Genomic DNA, 23,460 nt, shown 5'->3' on the forward strand with positions numbered 1-23,460 from the left:
TAAATATTACAACAAAGAGTACAGTCTAGATCTACTCTTCTTATAACGTATCTTCAAATTACATTCATCTTCAATTGGCTCTGCAAATAAAGATTGATTCATTCAAAGATAATAACCTTGATGAGGGCTCGTTTGCTTGTTCTAGCTGCTTTTTAGATTTCCCAGCACCTACATGAGTTTCATCGATATTTCACTTTTCTCCACAAGCCTTCAGCTGTCTCAGTGCTCACACACATCCACTGAGAAATGTGACTTTCTGGTCTAAAAGAGGAACTTCTGTTCATCAGGTACAAAGACCAACACACAGACCAACACTATTTTATTTTTCTTTAATTCAAAATGTCAGTTTAAATACAAACTATTATGAGAAAATGCAGACAGATTTGTTGTCCATGTGTGAAAATATAAACATGTTGGTATAAAAAAACACACACCAAGTTGACACTAACACTGCACCATTGGTGCTGTTCCAGTTCTACAACTTTATCATCCAGGTAAATGTTACCTTAGCTGAGATAAGAAACAGTCTGTTCAGCACAGAGGACATTCATATGACAGCACACAGGTCAGGATCAGTAAAAAAAAAAAGATCTGCATATATCTACAAATACAGACAGACATCATCTCAGTGTTTCTGATGAACAGAACCGAACACTCACATGTAAATCCTATCAGTGTATGTTTTATTTCTATGTATCTAGTGTCATTGCTCTGTGGGATTAACAATCCTGTGTCAAAGGGACGTCACAGCAGTCAGCATAAAACTAACCACATCTTCTCCTTCTTGTCCCGTGTGGTGAAACTATTTAGTGACCTTTGTCGGCAGCTGTGTGTCTGTGTCTTAAGTTGTGGTGTAAGATTTACACTACACTCTACATGAAAACTAGTTAAATTGAAGTTAAAATTATGTCGTCGTTTGGTTACCATGGAGAGATAAGGGTCATCCTAACTTGTAGAGTGTAACATCCAAAGTAACCAAAATGATGTTTTAACCTGATCAATCAGTGAAAAGCATCTTTCTTTTAGGTTTTTTTTTGTAAAGATATTTTTTGGGCCTTTTTGCCTTTCTTTGATTTTACAGCTGACGAGAGACAGGGAGTGCTGGGAGGACATTCAGCAAAGTGCTGTGACTGGATTTGAACCCATGGCCGCTGCCATGAATCCTTTTGCCTCTGTACGTTGGGCGGGCAATATAACTAGGCTAACTGACCCCTCAGAAAAATATCTTTCTTAATAAAGTGTTTGATATAATATTTCCTCTTGTATCTTATCGTCTCTGAACAGACTAACGGCTGAAAATAACTTCTGTTAACTGACGTTAATCCACAAATAGAAACTCAAATGTTTTTAAAATATGATGATTGTGATAAGATGATAACTGAAGCCTATAGCCTTAATCAACAGTGTAAAATAACAACAGTGACACCTAGTGGTGAAATGTTAAAACCATCCGTGTTAAACACACTTTAGGATATTTTGACGAAGCATACAGTATAAAGTTTAAATTTTTTAAGATGCTGTGTTCTCAGCGTTCTTTTACTGTGGGGATGATCTGAAGAGATTAAACATGCTAGTTTGACCTGAGACCAACAGGTATCCAAACTAAATGTATTCAGGCTCCGTGACATGACACATACAGTAGGCTATGTGCTGCTGTAACGGCACAGCTTCTGTCTCTGACATTAAAACTGAACTGAGGATATTCACAGGTAACGTTAAACTGTTAGCTCTAAACGTTACCTGGTACGGAGTCAGTCACCATGGTGATCTAGCCAGCTTAAAGGAGAGCCAGCTAACTCTGGCTTTAGGCACAACAGGCCAGGACTACCCGCTTATCTCACTTCTTAGTGCACCCCTCAGGTGTTAACCCCTGTCTGTGTAAAAAAAACATGTTTGTCACTTACAGCTGGAGAAAAAAGGAGGACATTTACATCTTCAACTGGGAGCATTTCAACACAGAAACAAAGGGTTAAACACCTAATGAGACACCCTGTTACAGCATTACAACCCAACCTCCTCAGTCAGCACAGAGTATAAGCTCCGCCCTTTGACATGGTCTCTAAAGATGTCTTCACCCTGATGTGTATGAGCCTGACTGACGACATGATAGAGTGTGTGTGTGTGTGTGTGTGTGTGTGTGTGTGTGTGTGTGTGCGTGTGTTGTAAAGGTGTGTGCTTTTGTCCTGATGTTTCAAACGGACCGTCCCTCTTCTCCTCACAGGGTCTCACTCAGTTTGATGGTCACTGCTTTCACCTCAGAGTACTCAGCCAGGGCATACTCCCCCCTGAGGGGCCGAGAGAGACAACACAGGAGGGGGGGTAAGAAGATACACAGCTAGCAGAGATAACTTCAAAGATATGAAATCTGAAGAGACAGAGACCGGTTCTTACAGTTCACGTCCGTTTCCTGACATCTTATATCCTCCGAAGGGAACCTGGGCATGAAGGGCGTTGTAGCAGTTTATCCTTCACAGAAAGAGAGAAAGAGAAAACAGTCATGTGAGTGAAGTTGCTTTTCAGCCTTCATTTGTTAAATCTGGTACCTTTAAAAATGGGTGCTAGCTTGATATAATTTTAGTCTAAATGACTTAAAATCAAAATGTGAATTGTATGCTTTTAGATTTTTTTTAGGACCCTGTCTGTTTTAAGACCCTTGGTATCATAAAGTCAGCTTTATGTGTTACACACTCACCACACTGTGCCGCTCTCCAGAGCCGCAGACACAGTCAGACCTCTGTCCAAACTGGTGGTGAAGACTGCAGACACCAGGCCGTACTCTGAGCTGTTTGCTCTGTCGATGGCCTCCTGCTGGCTCTTAAAGCTGAATATACACTGCACAGGACCAAAGATCTGACAGGGGGACACATAGCAGCAGAGGATGGTCACAGACATGAAGTTGTCATACATGGATACATTTATAACACAAAAACAGTTTAATAACCCATTGATAGCAATGACAGCAGACATTGGCATGCTGCTTACAAGAATGTGTTATATGAGGATAATGTTGTTGTTTTTTTCCAAGTGCATTTCATACAATCAAGCCAGAGCAGCTTAGTGAGAAAACGAGGAGGATGCAGGTGAAGTCAGAAAGAGTCTAACATACAGCTGCTCTCTCCAAAAATTCTCGAATGACTCAGCAGTTGTTAGCAGCATGTGTTAAGGGAGGACATGAGGAGGGGTACAGGGGCATAGTTGAGTATTTTATTGACTGGTGTGACCACAACCGTCCAAAACTGAACACCACAAAGACTTAAGCTGATTCATACTTCTGCATCAAAGCTACACTGTAGCTGTTGTAGTAGGTTTCACTTAGCCCTCTACCAATGGAGAAGCCTATGTACTGACACGCACCTACTCAAAAAATGTGACTCCACATCAAAAAGATGCAGACCATCAAATCATCCTCTCCTCAATGTATGAGTTTGGCATATTACGCTGCGTGACTCCTTTCATCTTGGTGCACATAATGAAGATGCTTCATTATGTTTTCTGTTCACCAGTATTTTCTTTTCTTTTGTGAATACGTCCAATAAAATGTAGCATTGACAAAAGGTCATAAATGCCATTATAGCTTATAACTCTGCCGCTTCATTTGTCTTTTAGGATGGGTAGCGTGAACATTCATGTGTCCTGGGCAGCATTAAGGACAGTCATCTCAACTGATCTGTGTCAGTCTGCCAGAAAAAAAGGAGCAGACGCCTCCCCTGTTGTCAATTGTGTGCAAACAATGTCATATTAGTGTGCAAAGCAACACCAGGTAAACATCATATCAACCATAAATGGACAAAAGAATGATATATCAGCTGAAGGAGAATGGATTGCAAACGAAACCTGCTGCCTCATCTCTTTTCAGACTGTTGAGGTGTTAACGGCTTTAACTAGAATATTGCAAAGGTAATTTGGCCGATCTAAACAAAGACAATACATTTTGCAGGTGATGTTGACCAGTGGTTGTGGTTGTGGCTGCAGTTCCAGAGAATAATAAAACCTGCTAACAGCAGGGTTGGACGGGATAACCTGTCCTTTTTTCGGGAGGAAAAGGATCAGGTATTGGGAGGCCGGCACTCTTTTTGTCCATTTAAGGGGAAAGTGTTGGACTCATACAGTAGCTGGATCATGATGAGGACGAGGGCCATTTCCAGACCGGCTGAGACACGGGGCGACAACAACGTAGAATGTATGCACAGAGTACTACAAATTAACTTTCAGAGTGTGCATTACTTCAGTTAAAACACATTAGATGTAGCCTCTGTATATCACACAAAAGTTCATTTGACAGAGTCCTTTCATGCCCTTTACTCCTGACATTTTCTAGACATTTCCAGGATTGCATGTGTGAAAGATTAGCTATTGTTGATTGTTAGAACATAACAGTCCCCATGTTTTCCTTCCTCATTCCTGTTTCCGTGCAGCCTGTCGACTCTGAACAGCCTGTGTTGTTGTTTTTGTTCCACAGGGTGTCAGGCTTCACTAACCCAACCACCCACTGAGTCAGACTCCTCACCTCTTCCTTGGCAATGCGCATGTGGTCTTTGACCCCTGAGAAGATGGTGGGTTGAATGAAGAGGCCCTTGTCATCCACAGCAGCTCCTCCGCGCTCCAGTCTGGCTCCCTCCTTCTTCCCGCTCTCTATCAGATCCATGATCTTATCAAACTGCTGCCGGTCGATCTGCAGACACATCGGGCACACGAGGAGAGGAGAAGGGAGAGGAGAGAAGGGATTTGCAATATGAGAGGATTCATGTTGGGAATGTAATCATCGCAGGCCTGCATCATGAGTAGTCCACTCTTTATTATTATTTATGTTGGGGGTGTCCAACCTGAGGCCCGTGTGACGTGCGAGGATCCAGCGGGTCTCCTATTACAATCTTTTTGGTGTTTTCTACGCTCAGACGCACAAACTCCTCGTAGATACTCTCCTCAACTAAGACTCGAGACGCAGCCGTGCAGCACTGACCCTGGTTATAAAACGCTCCCTTCTGGGTCTCCTCCACAGCCAGATGCACTGTGGACACACACACACACACACACACACACACACACACACACACACACACACACACACACACACACACACACACACACACACACACACACACACACACACACACACAGAGTGGACAGGTAACACATTAAAACTTGTTTGAAACTCGGTCAAGACATTATGCTGTTTGAACTTTATTACGTATAACCAGATGTTCATCACTGTTTTCAGCCCTATAATCTAAATGGACATCAACAAGACCCTATGGTTTATGTCAGCTGCCTCACAGAGCGTTCACATATTCAGCCTCGTACTGTTGTTGTTTGTCCTTCTAACTTGTTTCATTTTTTGAGTCATGTCCTTATCTTGAGATACAGACTCATATTAAGCGAGTTTCTCATTATTTTAATTATAAGCTATCATTCCCTATTTACAATTTTATTTTCAGACACTAAGACATTATTCTGAGATTCTGATTATTATTCTGAGAATTGTTTTTGTTCTTTTAAAATGCTAAGAAATAATGAAGACTTTTTCAAAGTGCATTGGTGAAAACTGGTTCTTTATTGTTCTGCACCCCCTCATCAAAGCCCGGACAGGCTTGTACTGTTTGATTCCCTTTTCATAGGGAGTGACTGACAGCTGTCAATCAGAAAAACACCCGACCAGCTTGATTGTCATTCAAACTCAGATTCTGTGCTCTCGTAACAGAAACAGGTTTCTTAACCCTTTCATTTCCCTAAAAAAATCCCCCAATCGTGACCTTGACACTGTAAATATCTTAATGTGCATGTGCAGATGAGTTCTTAATATTAAAACACTGAAAATCATAACGCTAAGACTGTGAGTTCAGAGGGGTGTCTACTCACAGTCACAGTCAGCGAACACGATGACAGGGTTCTTCCCTCCCAGCTCCAGAGTCACTCTCTTCAGGTTACTTTTGGCTGCTGCTTCTTTGATCAGCTGTCCCACCTGCACACATCACAATATACACATATGAGAAGGTCATACCTCCATGCGTTGTCTCAACTGCAAAGAGACAAACACTGCAAATCCAGTTTTGCTGGATTTATAAAGAGATTTATAAACTGCGCACACAGATTTGTAAACTGCACCCATAGATTTGTAAACTGCACCCACAGATTTGTAAACTGCGCACACAGATTTGTAAACTGCACCCACAGATTTGTAAACTGCGCACACAGATTTGTAAACTGTGCACACAGATTTATAAACTGCACCCACAGATTTTTAAACTGCGCACACAGATTTGTAAACTGTGCACACAGATTTATAAACTGCGCACACAGATTTGTAAACTGCACCCATAGATTTGTAAACTGCACCCACAGATTTGTAAACTGCACACACAGATGTGTAAACTGCGCACACAGATTTATAAACTGCGCACACAGATTTATAAACTGCGCACACAGATTTGTAAACTGCGCACACAGATTTGTAAACTGCACCCACAGATTTTTAAACTGCACACACAGATTTGTAAACTGGGCACACCGATTTGTAAACTGCACACACAGATTTGTAAACTGCACACACAGATTTTCACTCACAGTTTATGAAATCATGCCTACAGTTTGGAAAATTGTGCAAACAGTTTCAAAATCAGTGGGCAGAATTAACAAACATGTGAACCCTGCTGACAGCTGGGGTTGGCTCCAGCCCCCGTCCCCTGCAATAAGCAGTAAAGATATTGGATGGATGACTAAAACTCAAAAGCATTTTGGTTTAAATACTAAGACTAGTGGCTAAAATAGCTGTCTAAGTTAACACTGAGCAGGAGTGAACTGTCCTACACTCACACACCTCTGTAGAGCCAGTGAAGGCCACTTTGTCCACGTCCATGTGGCTGGCGATCGCTGCTCCGGCTGTGGGGCCAAACCCTGGAACGATGTTCACCACTCCAGGAGGAAAGCCAGCCTAAGATATCAGAGCAGAGAGTCAGTCAGAGCAGAGACATGATTTCATGTATACGTTGTTGTTTTTGAAGTGTGCCGGATTTAAGGAGAATTACATTTCACTCCCATGTATGCTGAGAGTAAATTATGGAATTGAATATAAACTGAATCTTGAATACAGAACTGATGTTAGAGACCACACATAAGGCTGCAAAAAAAAAAAATGTCAACATGACAGCACATATTTTTATAGTTCAGATTACAACCCAGGGCATGATTGTGTCCGCTAAATGGCTCCTAAAATTGTGCATCATTTACTCCCTCTATCTGCTCCATTTCAACCTCTAATTCACAAAGCATAAATCTAATTATATTAAAGGCTCAAACACGCCCCAAAAGTTGTCCTGCTTCGTGCACTTTGCTCTTGCATTGTGGCCGAATGTGGAGAGAAGCTATCTGCATCTATTCTCTGCCCGGAGCTGCCCTCTCATGCTGATGGGGCTTTATGTTGTCTACATTGAGATGATGAGCTACAGGTAGGAGTGGAGGGGACACTATTTTCAAGTTTAGTGAAAGGCCAGACTTGAAAAATATGATACAAGTTTCATTCTGAAAAACAAAGCATTGTTCCTGAATAGAGCAAGAAAGGACAACTACATGAAAAAAACAACACTCATCCTCTCCATGGTATTTCACAGACATAAATATTTCTAATGTTAAAACCTCTGAATCAACTTAAATATAATTAAAGCATAACCTGAAGGATTTTGGATTTTAAACACAAATGTCAAACTAATGTGAAAAAATATAAAATAAGAGAGATGTACTGCAAAAAGTAAACATCTATGCAAGTAGATGTTAAATCAAGGAAATCAAAGTGTAACTTACATGATATTTGTTCTTTTGTTCAGGCACACACTGTTCTAATCATTTTTACACCGACTAACACAACTTTCAATGTTTTTGGAATCAGAAAATTAAATGAAGTCGTATCTAAACATACACCATTTGTAGTGATGTCCGAATACTAAGTGAGCCTTATTGTACCTTACATACAGTAGCAGGTTACTTATAACCCACAATGCATTGTAAAAAGTAGTGCACAAAAAAACACATCCAAGCAATATATACCATCATGCATTGCAATCCCAGCTTTGATGTGTGAAAAGTGACATTTGACGAGGGGAGTGTGAGCAGTGTGAACTAATGTCAACCCAGAACATAGAAGAGTTCATATTTGAAGGTGGACATGCCACGCCTCCTCACTGAGATCAGAGTTTCTGTCACTTACCCGCTCAGAGTCCCTCTGAGAATATTCATTTATCACTGCTAAGCGAGGACTCCTTCATATAAATTATTTAGCTCAGTTAGCAGTTCTTTATTTAGTTAATGAATACCTTACAAATTACCTCTTTGATGAGCGATCCTACGTGCAGTGCTGTGAGGGGGGTCTGCTCAGCTGGTTTCATGACCACAGTGTTTCCACAGCTTAGGGCGGGCGCTATCTTCCACACGAACATCAGCAGAGGAAAGTTCCACTAACAGAGACAAAAAAAAAACACATGTTAACTGGCTGATTTCAACACAAATCAACACAACCCAGGTTATCCTGTCAAACTCTTTCTATCAGGCTGGTAAAAAGTTAATCTTAAATAGAATTATATAATACTGTCAGATACTTTCTCATTTTTAATAGAGAACTTTGTCGGTCTTGCCTTGCTTTGTCTTTAAGAGAGCCGGCAGGTAGATGGACACACAGAAAGAGTCACAAAATCACAGAAGTCAAAGGGGAAATATAAAGGAAGACACTCTGATAGACCAACGCCAAAAAAAACCAGAATTGACAGATGCGGAGGAAGAACTGGAGGTCATAGACAAAAGGTTAAGAACAATCTGGAAACAAATTGGAGGATGAGAGATGTTTAAGAACAGTCTAGATTGAAGATGATCTGTACTGAGTTGTTTGTCTAGGTGGGCATGTAAAGAGGAGGAGTGAGGTGACAAGAAAAACACTGAGATTAGTGGTGAAACGGATTTGGGCTGCATGTGATCTGCAGCTCGATAGAAATGTATCAACACGGTGTAAAATAAATGTACTTCATTTTATTGAAATGAGGCAGCTTTTTATATTACAGTCTGTTTTTTTATATTCAGGTCTAATTACAGATTTCTTTTTTTCTTTTTTTTTCTTTTTTCCTCAACTGTTTATAGGTTCTTGTTCAAATTGCACATCTATTTTTATCCCTGCACGGGTTATGTACATTTCTTGTAGAAGTCTATTTTCAATTGCACAGTTTAAGTTTGATTCATCTAGGGGTATTCTTTAAATCTTTTTTCAGGTTAATATATATTCAATTCAATTTCAATTTCAATTCAATTCAATTCAATTCAATTCAATTCAATTCAATTTATTTGTATAGCGTCAACTCATAACAAGTGTTATCTCGAGACACTTTACAGAAAGCAGGTAAAATACCTTACTCATTGTCTGTTAACATTACAAAAAGCAGGTAAAAGACCTTACTCATTGTTATGTTGGAAAAAGCAGGTAAAAGACCTTACTCATTGTTATGTTGGAAAAAGCAGGTAAAAGACCTTACTCATTGTTATGTTAGAAAAAGCAGGTAAAAGACCTTACTCATTGTTATGTTAGAAAAAGCAGGTAAAAAGACCTTACTCATTGTTATGTTACAAAAAGTAGGTAAAAGATCTTACTTATTGCTATATTACAAAGACCTATCCATCATGAGCACTTTAGCAAAGCAGCAAAAAAAAAAAATATGTATGGGGGGGGGTCGGTTTTATGGTTAATTTGTAACAAATGTTTCATGTCATGTACGTCTTTGTAACCTGCTACTGGATGCTTTGAATTTCCCTCGGGATCAATAAAGTATCTATCTATCTCTCTATCTATCGATCTGTTGAACTGAGACTTTCTAAATAAAACGAAGTTCATGATGATCTAACTTGCTTGTATTATTATTATTATTATAAGAATTGTATCAACCTGTATACAATGCTTTAAAATGCACACTTTGAGACATGACTCGCTGACGAGTAAAAAAAATGTTATTTAATAAATATCGTCTTTTTTTGGGCCGATCCGAAAATCTATGATCTGATACGAAAAGATCTGTTGCACCACTAACTGAGATCCAGAATCAGTAGGTCAGACCTTGAAAGAAATGTGGAATCATAAAAGGCCAATCAAATTACAATTCGTGCATCTCTATATAAAAAACATTTATCTTAATGCCTTAAACATTTGCTTTTGGTGTAAACATCAGTTTATTGCTGAGTCATCGCTGTAACTGCCTTAAATGAACATAATCAGAGCTGCATTAAGAGGACAAATCTGGAGCTGATAATCAAAACAACACACACACATCATGTTTCCTCAGATCATAATCCACTGCATCACTTCAGAGTTGATCTGGAGACATCTCACAGGACAATAGCTGCAGCTCCAAAATCATAAGGACTGAATATGATTCAATGTAAACAAAATCAGAAAAAAAGAGCTCCTTTATTCTCCCGCTGATTGTTTCCATGTTGGAAACTAATGCACAAATAATGAGGCCCTCAACTTAAACGAGACGGCCGTCCATGTGAGCGCTGCCTGTTTATTGTTCAGGCGTTGTTAACTTTTACAACACTTTGGAAACACTCGAGGATCACAGGTCTGAGAGAGGTTTCTGTTTCCCCCCTCACAATGACTCATGCTGTTAGTGTGCCAGCTTCAGTAATCACACAACGTCCTTCAGGATGAATTTCACTTTATGATATAATCTCCCACGTCAAACAACAGACGTCTTGTTCCTTTGTTTCCAGAGCGACGCGAGGGTTACACACTCCTGCTCAAAGATAAAGAGCCAACGTCTGTATTCTTTCAGGGTCTTAAAATCCGATTCTGACTTGTGTGCAACACAATACACGACCGAACACTGTCACTCCCTAAAACTGATGAAAGCACATCTAAAGAAAATATATTCAGTGTGTGAAAGTAAATCTCTGCAGCACAGCAGTGAAGTCATGTGTTACTGTAAGAATATCCTTGAAGGGGTTTAAAGCAAGGAAGTTTTTGTTTAGAGAGAGTCAAGATTAAAGGAGCAAAATGTAATATATCTACTGAATTAAATCATAACATGACCTTACTAAATCATCAGACAGTAAGGAATAAATTCTACAATTCACTTATCAGACGCTTTTATCCAAAGCGACGTACATCAGAGAGTAAGTACAACACAAGCAAGGATCTAGAAAAAAGGGAACAATGTCAGTCAGTAAGAGCAAACGATCAGCTTTGAGTCTGATTGGACACACAGGTGCTGACAGGAAGTGACCAGAGGCAAAGCACAACATTGACAGATGACCTTGAGAGTTCTAATCAGCATGAAAAAACCATCCTAAAATCGTCATTATCAAACAAAAACCATCACCATCATTAATATTATTAAGTGCATAAGTGTTCATGAAAGAGCTGGGTCTTTAGCTTTTTCTTAAAGGTGCAGAGGGACTCTGCGAATCAAATGGAGTTTGGAAGTTCATTCCACCACCGGGGGGTGACAGAGGAGAAGAGTCTAGTTAGAGACTTAGGACCCTGTTGTGAAGGTTAACGCCTTTCATTGGCAGAGCGGAAACATATTATGTTGAAATACTAGCTTCTCTCACAACATGAAGCAGCAAGTATGTCCTCCTCCTCCTAAGTTTAGATTCCGGTCAGGAAAAGGTCTGTATTTGTTTTTGCAAGAGAAGGAAGGCGTTTTTCATGGCACTCCATAAACAGCTGTTTTGGACGCCCCTTGGTTTGCAAACGACAAACCAACAAGTAATGCATCGATTGGAATTGGCAAGCAAACTGGTTCAGAAAAAACGATTTTAATAAGGTCCACAACCAGATAAGTGGTCAAACTTGGATCAATATCTGAGATGCTTTTACAAAACAGAGAGGTTAGTACAAAGAAAGGTTTCAAGACCAACAAAGAGCTGGCTAAACACTGAAGCTTCAGTGTCTGTGACATGGAAACTTGCTTGCACATTGACTCCAGGGAGAAGGGGGCCGGGGGGAGACAGCTCTCTCCAAAGTTTTGATTTTGGACTACAGTACCAATTTCAAACACTAGGTGTCAGAGTTACATATTGCTCCTTTAAAAAATGAAAGGATCATTAATTACATTTCTTTTCACAAATACAAATACTGGTAAGATTCTTTTTACACTGTTTACTTAAAAAACTATTTGGAAATGCAGAACAATAGAATTTTAAACATGTGATTAAAAATGCCATTAATTGGGATCAACTATTGAAATTCAGTGATTAATCCTGACTAAATAAATTAATCCTCAGACACATGTGGTTTGTTTTATTCTATTAAACCCTTAAATATTTTTTTGTATCATCACTGAAGTCTTAGTAATTAGAACAGTAATAACAATCCCTGTGATACATTATTGCATATAAATTAAAAACAGAACCTTGTGGACTTACTGGGATGATGGCGCCGCACACACCAACAGGCTCGTGTTTGGTTAAACACACAAAGTTTTCATCTGGAAAAACAACAGAGGGACACAATCAGTTTGTTTACTAAAGGACTGCTCTCTCCAAATAGTGTTTTCTTTTAGTCTTCATTGCAGAGTGTTATTGTTACATGTTAAGGACAGCATTACCGGTTGAAAACATTCTGTCCTTAACATGTATTTGCTCTCTACCATGAGAGATGAATTCATGTATTTTGTGTTTGTGTTCCTGTCTTTTCACATAGGATGTTTAAAAAAAAAACAAAAAAAAAAAACTGGGAGGCAACCGCAGCAACGAGTAAAACTTTTCAAAAACGTCTAGGGGGCCTGATAGCCTCTAAACAAGAAGGATTAGTCTACTTGTTTAATGCCTAATGTGCATCCATTTAAACTTACAGTCTATGCTTGGGTAGTCATAGTAACACATTTTAAATTTCAATACGATACAAGTTAAAACTAAATGATATTGATACCTGTTCAAGACAGCCATTATTGGGTCATTTCTTATTTTTGATTAACAAAATAATTCAGGCAAACTCCTGCAAACTGTCTGAATTGCACAAATATATTTGCATCGTTTCGGCACTGCTCTCTCTTTCTCTCGCAGCAGCTATTGGTTAAAAATGTGATGGAAGATTTGAAATTGTTGAAAGTTTAGATTGTATCAATTTAAAAAACGTGTAGGATCGAAAAAATATGGAAGTAATGACATTTTTGAAAACCTTTGGCTGTACAATAGCTCTCAACAAGCAACAACTTTAGCCTCTACAGTAGTTCTATGAAAGCACCTCGTGTTGACAGTCTGCTTGGGTATATAAGTGAGGATCACAGGTTCAGAGACTTGGTGGCTCGGTGAGGCATGGAGCCCACACTGACGGGTTAATCCTCACAGACTGTTTCAGCTCACTGACTCCTATCTGAGCGTCTTCCTCTGCCTTTGTGCTGCAGCTCCTCTCCTCTCTCAGCTCTCTATTAGGATCTAATCAGGAGGAAAAAGGCAGCCGTGTTTTGTCTATCTGCAACACAAAGTAGGATCTGACAAGAAGAGGAAGTATTCAGATTATACTCATCCATGTGAACGAGATACCACCCAGGGCCGGGGAAACAATCCTGAGCCAAGACAAGTCTCTGCTGCTGCTTCACCAGTTAATTAACCCATTTACCCACGGAGAGGGGACATGTGTCTTAATGTGCACTGGAAACTTCTCTAATTTAACAGCAACATTTAGTTGATTGCTGTCTACAAATTTGAAGAAATTTTAAAAAAACTCTTTAAAAACATTGTATTTTTTGTTGTTTTAAATGTATAGAATAAGCGGTACTTTGACTACAAAAAGGATGTTTATGAATTTGTGAAAACTGTAAATATGAACAAACAGAGGTAGACGTACTCCGCATGTGTCCGCTACATGAAGCTTCCTGAGGCGGTTACATCAGCAGAGCAATAGAAGAAACTGATGAGACAGCGTTTAGCAGAAGAGCTACAACTTAAACACTCACACGCATCATTTGTAGTTTAGTACAACTTTGTAAGTGAAGCAGTTAGTTAGACCACTACATTTAGTTCATTTTGTCATTTTCATTCATATTTTTTTGTTGTAATTGATTTATTTAATTTGAAGTATATATGCATGTGTCTTTATTTGGTTTAATTGATATAGATTCATAAGATATAACATGACTATCAAATAGTTTGTATGGTTATATTATTACTGTATGTGTTGTGTTATTGTATTATTTTTGATGAATTTTTTATTATTTGGCATTGGCAACAACGTTTGTTATCATTCATGCCACTTAATAATAATAATAATAATAATACATTGGTTTTATATAGCGCTTTTCTGAAAACTCAAAGACGCTTTGACAAAAACATAAAAACTTTAGCATCTTGAACTTGATCTTGAGCCTTGTAATGAGATGTATCTATATCAACCAGGAAGTCCCATTGAGATTCAAATCTCTTTTACAGAGAGAGACCTGGTCGTAGTAGCAGCCAAATGCAATCACAAGCACATTAAAAGACAACCTTACAAAACAGGGGGAAAGTCAAAACAATAAAAAAATAAATGAACTAGTTTTAAGTTGTTCCGTAACGACATCATTAAATCTTTGAGGAAATAAACAGTTTGTTTTGCTCCATTCAAAGAATTGAAAAAACTTAATAAAAAGGTTCACTCTCCAGTTCAAAATCACATTCAGTCTCTGGTGGCTCGTATATATTAAGGTTCTGGGTAAGTCTGATAGAGGAGTTTGCTGAGGCCTCCATTGTCAGGTCATTTACATTTTTGACAGTTGAGAGAGGAATGTCTTTCCCACAAGTGGGCGTGGCTTCGGCGCATTTTATCGACACGCTCACAGCATAATTTTTCATGATTTTGAAGCTTAATTTGAAAGATTTATAGGTTTTTTCGTTGCTGAAATTTGGCCTGGTGGCTAATAATACATTCTTCTTTTGTATAAAAAACTAAAAAACATTTTTTTTTTTGCAAAGGTTTTTTGTGATCACACGCTGAGGAGCCAGATGTGCTGATAGTCAATGGGCAAGGCAGGTAATTGTTTAGTAGACCAGTCCAATAGGGGGTCCCCTGAGGGCAAACTGTAAACCACAGCAGTGGCTTATGCCAGTCTTCACTGGTCCAGCACTATGTGCCTTTCAAAAGAAGTGAAACGGTATCAGTGTAGTCAGGGGAAGCACAACACTGTGTGTGTGTGTGTGTGTGCATGTCTGACTGTGTGTCTATGTTGAGCTCCCGCTGTGCCTAAATGCAATGTGAATTCACAGACTGGGACACCAATATTACGCCGGTGCAGAATCATAATGAGATGATGACGGCTGTGCTTAGTGATGACACTATAGAGAACAAAGCAGTCTGAAAAGGGCTGCTGGCTTAATAGTGGCCCTTGAGGAAACATAAGTATAAGAATTCGGAAAAAAAAAATTCTTAATAAACCAATCCGACTCTGAAAAGCTTGATACATTTTGAAATTCTAATTCTAAATTTTAATATTCTTGACATTTATATTTTGAAGGGCTCCAACAGACTCTAGAATCAGTGTTGCCAGGTCCGCTTGTTATAAGCGACTTTGGGCTCGTTTTTCTGTAAAGTCGCTTGCAAATGTCGTCAGTCGCGTGTTGCAGGTTTTTGGGCTTGTTTTCTAAAGTGCAGTTGCTTGTTTGGGCTTGTTTTGCTCCCTGTATGAACCCCTACTGATTCACTCCCAACTCTCCACAATAAAGCCAAACACTATCGCGATAGTTAGTTTGTCCTTTGCCAGGATCCGTCCACAACCCTGTTTCCTTGGTTAGCCCGCCTGCCTGATACATCCGACAACGTGACAGAGCGACAATGCTAAGGGGGGGAAATATGGAAAAAAACAAAATAAAGAGTGGGAGAAAGAGAGAGAAAGAGACTGGCACCCAAAAGCACAAAAAAAACTTCACCAAAATCCATGAGGCTTACGGACATCAGTTTCACTGTTTCAAATCAAAATGAGACAAGACAAACACAAATATATATATATATATATATATATATATATATATATATATACTGTATATATATACTGCTATCAAGTGACTTCTCTTTTACATTATGTGGTAGGTTAGGTCACCTGTTGGGCTTCATTTTATTCATTCGAGGAGCCAGGTCGCTTGTTTCCACAGAGCTGGTTGCTTGTTTCTCTGGCGAGATCTGGCAACACTGTCTAGAATCCCCCTGTGATTAGTCAGTGAAATCATAATTCCTTTATGTGTGTGCCATGTAGTGTTTGTGTGTGACAGTGAGAAGACAATGACACACACACACACACACACACACACACACACACACACACACACACACACACACGCACACTGACCTACAGGCAGACTCTTCCCGTGGATCTTGTCGGCCCAGCCTGCGTAGTAGCGGAGGGTTTTGATGCTGCCGTCCAGGTCGATGAAGAAGGACTGCAGGAAGGGCTTCCCTGTGTCCAGACTCTCCAAGGTCTGCACATTCAGAAACACAACACCTTTAGATGAAATACATTGGCACAGACATTACTACAGTGAAGAAGTGTGGTTGGTCACTATAACTGTACATGATGCACGAGGGTCAGAAAAGTGTCTCGTATATATCATGATCCAGACAAAACAAATCATCTGTATCTTCTAAAAGTTGCTGAAGATTTCACTAAAGTTGATCAGGATCAGCCTGAATATTCCCCTCTATGTCCCTTCATGGACCTCATAACTGATAACTTTCACTCTGACATCATAAAGGGTGATTCAGATCAGATGGTGATGTGCTTTACATCACAGCAGTTATTTTAACTATGAAGTTTGTGGAAGGCTGAAATGTTGGAAAAAAACGAAATAAAGGAACAACATTTTAATCTCTTATAGAAAACCTAAAGTAATTATCTCTAATAGAATCCATCCCAGCAAGCATTTTTACACTGCAAAGAAGATTTAAACTGGTTTAAAAAGTGAACTTTTCAACTCTCAAAGTCTATATGAAAATGTGATTCAATGTCTATTGTCAGACACGGGGAATCTGCTTTTTTCACAAGATTCATCATCACACATTTTCACGCATCTTAACAGTCATTTCCAAGATGCTTCTCATATTTCAACGATTGAGTTACAGAGCAGTGCATCACAGTCACCAAAGAAGAAGAGTCCACACACAGGAGTAGACCTGATTTTAAACTCACAACAAATCGATGCTTTCCAGAATCAGCCACCAACATTTCTATAAAATCCTAAATAATAATCCTTTCTAAGAAGACAGAGCCGTCTTATCATGACCTCTTCTGTCAGGAAGGTTTCAAACTGCTCTCTCTCTTTTCCATGAACATTCTCGTTAAATTCCACTAATGCCCACAAAGCTGTATAAATGTATTTTGTATGGAAAGTAAAACTAATCTAAATTATGTCTTTTGCATAGATGGGATTTCACACACCTTTGCAAAATCATTTTTACAAAATGCCACTACAATCATAATATCTGTCACCTCCTCAAAGATACAATGAACAAGTTATCAAAATCATAAGACAGAGCAGTGTTTTCTGACATGTTGATGTTATAACTCATTTGGATGAAAAATGTTTAAAATTTGTTCTTAGACGTTAAGACTTTATTTTAAATAGGGGTGCAGATGGCCTAGCGGTTAGGTGGCACCCCATGTGCTGAGGCTATAGTCTTTCAGACGGGGAACCCGGGGTTCGAGTCCGACCTGCGTCTCCCTTTATGCATGTCATTCTCCACTCTCCCGATTTCCTACCAACATCACTGTCCTATCAAAAAAAATCCCCCCAAAAAAAATAAAAAAAATAAGAACAATTAAAAAAAGGACTTTCGCAGGCTGATGCAGTTTGTCGAGCTATAGTAACAGCCACCATCACGACTAAGCTAAGAGAGTGGAAACAATACAGCTGTCTTAAAGACAAACTGCAGGAAACAAAGTGGACCACTGGGAGGTTTGTGTCCGACTTTTGTTTTCACAGTTAAAAAAGATAATCAGCGAGTACCAAAGTAATTGTTCATAAGATAATGCGAGTACTCAAGATTTAGATTACTGTAAAGGCCCAGCCCTAGTCATTGTGCTTAACATAATAAATGCCAGAAGAACACAATTTTAATTTGATGGTTAGTATAAAAGATTGATGTTATAACCACTGAGCACTAGATGTGCCTTGTGTGCCGTGGGTTCGAATCCGACCTCGGCCCTTTGCTGCATGTCATCCTCCACTTTCTCCTCCCAGCATTTCCTCTTTCTCTGTTCAGCTGTCCTATCCATTAAAAGGAAAACCGAACCAAAAAACACATAAAAAAGAAGAAGATGTGCCTGTGTCCGAGCGGTGTGGAGACCATCATCCTTTTATTCTGCTGTGTTTTAAATAACAACAAAAACCGTCTCCCAGCGTTCAAATAGAAGAGCCCGCTCATAGAGCCTTGCGGAGCGCCGTAGAAGGTTAAACAATGACAATAATTACTGTAGGAATGTTGAATCAATGTGAGGCCTAACAAAGGCAGTGAGTTTTATATGAGGGTAAATAAGTTGGTGAGGTAGTTTCTAGGTGGAGCGTCCACAGTGGTCCACTGTAACAACACATAAATATACAACAATAAAGTGAGCACGTTGCTACACTGTACTGTGAACACATCTCTATTCTGTTCTGAGACCACTGCACAGCTTACTGTACATTAAGAGCTCTAAATCTGGTCCTTATTTCCCCCAACAGAGCTGGAGTTTAGCGTGATTAGCCGCACTCCACCACTCCAGAGCATGTTTGCAATTAGCAGTCACATGCGATCTGCTTCTACTCCTCACATCTGTGACGGTTCATCTGCGGATCTGAGTGGTAATGCAAGCTGGCAGCTAAACAGAGTCAAAGCTAGGGAATTCACTCCAAGAAATGTCTGAGAGAAAACATCCAGCAATCACTACAAAGACGACGAGAGGCCGGGTGGAGTCACAGTGCCGTGATGTCAGGCGTCAACACGAGCCAATCCCTGATGTGAACAAGTCGACATCATGACAGCACGTGGACGTGTTTCAGCTGCACAAATCACACAAGTTTGTTCTAATGTTAGGAACAAAATCTGAACCAACACTGGGCAAGTCTGGAAGAAAAGTGAGCCCATGTGTTGGTTGAGATCTGATTCTGTGGTTGTGAAAGAGGACGGAGAAAGATTCATCAACATCTGTTTGAAGACTAAAGAAAGAGTCACACATTCACTACAGCACTGCACATCATCTATCACGTTGTTGCAATTTGCTTTCCTTTTCTGCTGCTCTGTTGCCACTTCCATTTAATAAACCACAGAGCTCCAGTTTGAGAATTAATCTACATCCAACATGACTTAGACGTTTGTCTTTTGATTCTCACTCACACGAAGGTGTTAATGTAATACTTTTAATACTACTTTTACTTACCTACCTGCAGGAATCAACTTCTTTTTTCAACCATTAAAAGTCTGACACTGGGGAAACATTTTCCAATCATCCTGCTGCTTTAGTGACATTTGCAATAAATCTGCTGAATACAGAAGTGATCATAATGGTGTTGTTACATCAGCCAATTCAAATGATCTCATATCATTCATCTTGTCTTTTTGATTGATTATATTTACGTGCCATGAATTCAAAGTGCCCAACACTCATCGGTGTACAAAAGACACCAGAAATACAGAAGCAGTGGTCCAATGGTTCATTACTAAGCTGAGAATTATTTAATTTCACTTCATATAAACCCCATTCACCTGACCAGTCCAGATATACATATTATTTCAAGATATTGTAACAATTTATAATTTAATAAGTCCTTTTCTTTTTTTTTTTTTAGCTTTTTTATAAATAAAAATTGCTGCCAATGCAGCAAGCACATTTGACTTAACTTTCTCAAAATTAGATCTTTATCTTAATTCAAGAAACGAAAGTGCATTTTCAAATTTTTCTGAGTGCACTTTCAGCAATTCCTGACTTTTTGTTGTTGTTTTTTTTATAACCAGAAATAACATGTTTGTCTGGCCTTGTCGGTTGAATGTTTGTATTGAGATATTTTTGGAGGCAGAAACATCTGTCTGTAGATGTTCTACCTGATGTATTTGTGGATGATTTTGACTTGATGATTTGTTGTCTTTTAATGCCTTAATGATGTATTTTTGTATTTAAATGTTTGGCTGCTCGTTGCTTGTGTGAAACTCTGTTAATAGTGCTGCTGCCTGTCTTGGCCAGGACAATCATGAAAAATATATTTTTCAATCTCAATGAGTTTTCTTTTCTGGTTAAATAAAGGTTAAATAATAAAAAAAAATTTTTTTAAATGTTTTAACCAGAAGTTAGACACTTGCAAAAAGATTTAGGTTTTTGCAGTTTATATACAGGTTGGTCTTAAACATTGTATTCTTGCTTTTCTCTGGCTTTGCAGATATGAAAAAGTTCCTCTTCTGAAGCACAACACAAGCTTTCACAATAGTCCAAACTGAATAAATAAACATGGTAGTGAAGACATTTAAAAAGAACGTCCCTTATATGTAAAAAAAAGATGAGACAGTAAAAGAGAAAAAGAGTGACATTACACCTGCCGATCTCTGAACACAGAGGAATCTTTGTCTCTCTGTGAAACTACAGAATACTTAACATAGACCTCTACAGGGTAACTTTTCTTTATGAGAGAATACGTTTAGGCTGACACCACAGATCAACAGACAAGTTTTCTCTGTACATAAGAAAAGATTAATCACATTTTGATAAAATACAGATTCCACCTCATTGGTCCAGGAATGACAACGAAAAGTATCCCTGTTAAAAACCTTGGAAGAACTTTCTTTGAATTAATAAAAAAAAAAACTTTGACATAAATCGAATGGTAACTTTTGTCTCATGAATCAAGACCATTTAATGAAAGTTCACTTACACCCTAATGCTATTTTTAAAATCCTAATTTAAGATGCATCATTTATAATTGAACTTGAATTCAAACTCGTTAAATAAAAATAATTACAGCATGCATAGCCTGTCATATTCAAAAATTAAAAAAAATGCATCTCTAACTACAGCAACCACAACTTCAAGAATCTTCCCACAGCTCTAAATGATGAGCTGGAGGAAGAAAAGCAAACTTGCACACAAACTTGGCTTATTAGAGACGGTTTATCATTTCATGATGCAGATTAATTCATGCACTGAATGACTTTTCTTCCATACAAGTTACTGTGAAACCTCCAGGTCATAAGCAGCACCTACTAACAGAGCAATTCACATCTCTGACTGGGAGCGATAAGGGTCACTTCATTGTCATGTTGGGAAAGAATTGAACATGATAAGCTTTGCTAATTTTCTTAAGGGCAGTAAAACTATTTCTTAAATTGCTGAGTTTATTTAATTTTTTTAAATGCATGTATAGAATTACATTATTCTGCATTTAAAAAAAGTTTTAGTCCATTTTAACTTTGAATAAATAATTATGAATCTTGATTTGTGAATCAAATTAATGGAAATAAATTAACTCTATTACATTTGAACTCTGAGCCAGTTGAACTAGAGAGACAAGGCTACTGTTTGCAGAGTGGAACAGACTTCGAAAAAAGATAAATAAATATATGTTTTTTCCAGTCTGCGTCACATTTGGAATACTGTAGCATAAAGAAAGAACAGGGGAGTTTGCTCACCGCCAGTAGCAGCCGATCCCTCTCCATCAGGTCGGCCAGTTTGTGCAGCAGTCTTCCCCGGCCGGACGCGTCCATCCTCCGCCACGGAGAGCCTCTCCTCCCGGCCGCCTTCGCTGCTCCCACCGCCCGGTCCACGTCCTCCTGCACCGGAGAATTACGCAGAAAACAGCCGATCAAATGTCATGGAAACACGTCTCCCTTAATGAGGACACGTTCATTATTTAGTTTAACAAAGTCAAATCAGTCTTAGGTTTAACCAGATGTAGAAAATGTTCAGTTATCTAGGCTATATATTCTTCTCTTAACACTTAAGGTGTCATATTCAGTAAATGTGTAAACTGATGTGAAAGCATTTTTGTTGAACATAAAGACCACATCTTAAATCTTGGCACAAAACTTTGTATTTCATATTTCATAATTAGAAGAGAGAGAAACATTAAAGCAACAAGTAGGATTTACTAAATGAAGTTCAAATAAAGCCAGCAGCTCTTCCTTTGTCGCCCTCTTACTTTATCTGCTTCTTCCACATCACAGAGTTTGACACCTGTCGCTGGGTTGAAAGTTGGAAACGTCATTCCTCTGCTGGATGTGTGCCACTCATTGTCGATAAAAATCTGAGGAGTTAAAAGTTCTTATGTTTAAAGTTGAAAACACACTCAAACTAAAGGCGTCTTTAGTTCATGTGCAGCAGTTTGAGGGTTTTTTCCCTTCTCCTCACCTTGGTGTGTGTGATGTCCTTCACTCCGACAGGATGAGGAACAGGCATTTCGTCGCCCACTCCATTCTCTGCCGTTCCGTTCTGTGCCATTCTAAGTGAGATAGACAGGTTCAGTGGGTGTGTGCTCCGTCTGCTGGTCTGAACAACTGTCTCAGCCCCTCCAGCAGCTTTTATAAGAATGTGGAGTTCCTCCCTCCTCACATCAAGCCCAACTCCTCCCCTGAATGCTCAAAAAAAGGCTGCATCAGAGTGGATTCAGTCATGCTGCACTTTATTTCTAATTATTTAAAACCTTGCAGACTTCACAGTGAGAACAAGTGGCATCAGGTGCGTAGCCAGAGGGGTGGCCATGCAGGGATGGCATGGGCCCCACATTTTATTGACTACCTCAAGTGCCAAAACTGAACATAATCTAAACTATGATTGGCTATTTGCCTTGTCAGACTATTTGGTCGGCTAGAATTTAGCAATTCAATGCAGCATATTTTCTCTGCTCATCTATTTCACAAGTTGGGGACATATAAGAGAGCAATGAGTCCTCCTGCACTCTGTCTTACCTGGAATGAACCAATAATCATGTATTTTGTCAAGTTAGACATTGTGCAGTCGTTTGTATGCAATTTATAGGCCTACGTTCATTTTCACATCGGACAAACATCTCCTTCTTGAGTCACCCCTTTACAAGTCAGGGCCTGCATTTGGGTCTCCCCATTTAAAAAAATTAAATCTGGATACGCCCCTGAGTGGAAACCTAATTAAGAGCATAGCGCCTCCACTTTAGAGAGCTTAGTGAAAAACAAGCCAAAACGGCAGTCTCTGTCCGGAGCGCTTTTATTGTGAAATGCTGCTTGACCTATGTGAGATACTTCCAGAGCGCCGGTGGTGATATATGAAAAGGTTTCTGTTATTTGAAGATTTTTCAATACAGACACGTATGTAATATTGAGTTTTCTAAGTCATCGTGGCCTCTAACCAACTCAAATCCATTGACAATACATTCTGTTTGTTTGTTGATGAAACCCGGTGTTGTGGTTTAACAAAATGGCCGTGTTAACTTAGGACTTTAAGCTGGATGCGTCTGTGGTTATCATAGTTAGATGTTAATTAACAGATGTGAAGAAGACAAGTGGGCTAAAAGAAAGTGGGCTAACAAATG

The 23,460-nt window shown here is 39.1% G+C and overlaps 1 protein-coding gene across 1 annotated transcript; it reads right to left on the minus strand.

The window, feature by feature from the left end:
* Positions 1-314: 314 nt before the first annotated feature.
* On the minus strand, positions 315-22,431 carry aldh1a3 (aldehyde dehydrogenase 1 family, member A3). The gene is made up of 13 exons (XM_020631525.3): positions 22,305-22,431; positions 22,096-22,200; positions 21,587-21,727; positions 16,287-16,416; positions 12,394-12,455; positions 8,316-8,444; positions 6,815-6,928; positions 5,857-5,959; positions 4,824-5,008; positions 4,508-4,672; positions 2,693-2,850; positions 2,392-2,466; positions 315-2,285 (listed from the first exon to the last, which is right to left on the minus strand). The coding sequence occupies exons 1-13, from the start codon at positions 22,392-22,394 to the stop codon at positions 2,216-2,218; spliced, it is 1,527 nt and encodes a 508-aa protein (XP_020487181.1). The 5' UTR covers positions 22,395-22,431; the 3' UTR covers positions 315-2,215.
* Positions 22,432-23,460: the final 1,029 nt, after the last annotated feature.

The sequence above is a fragment of the Labrus bergylta genome, chromosome 3 (genome assembly GCF_963930695.1).
Source record: "Labrus bergylta chromosome 3, fLabBer1.1, whole genome shotgun sequence".
In the NCBI taxonomy this organism is placed as follows: Eukaryota; Metazoa; Chordata; class Actinopteri; order Labriformes; family Labridae; genus Labrus; species Labrus bergylta.

Coding starts and splice junctions, on each gene's coding strand:
- aldh1a3 (XM_020631525.3), bottom strand. CDS start 22,394: ATGGCACAGAACGGAACGGCAGAGAATGGAGTGGGCGACGAAATGCCT. Junction 16,417..21,586: donor GGGATCGGCTGCTACTGGCG/GTGAGCAAACTC, acceptor CTGAATGTGCAG/ACCTTGGAGAGTCTGGACAC. Junction 6,929..8,315: donor TAGGATCGCTCATCAAAGAG/GTAATTTGTAAG, acceptor CTGATATCTTAG/GCTGGCTTTCCTCCTGGAGT.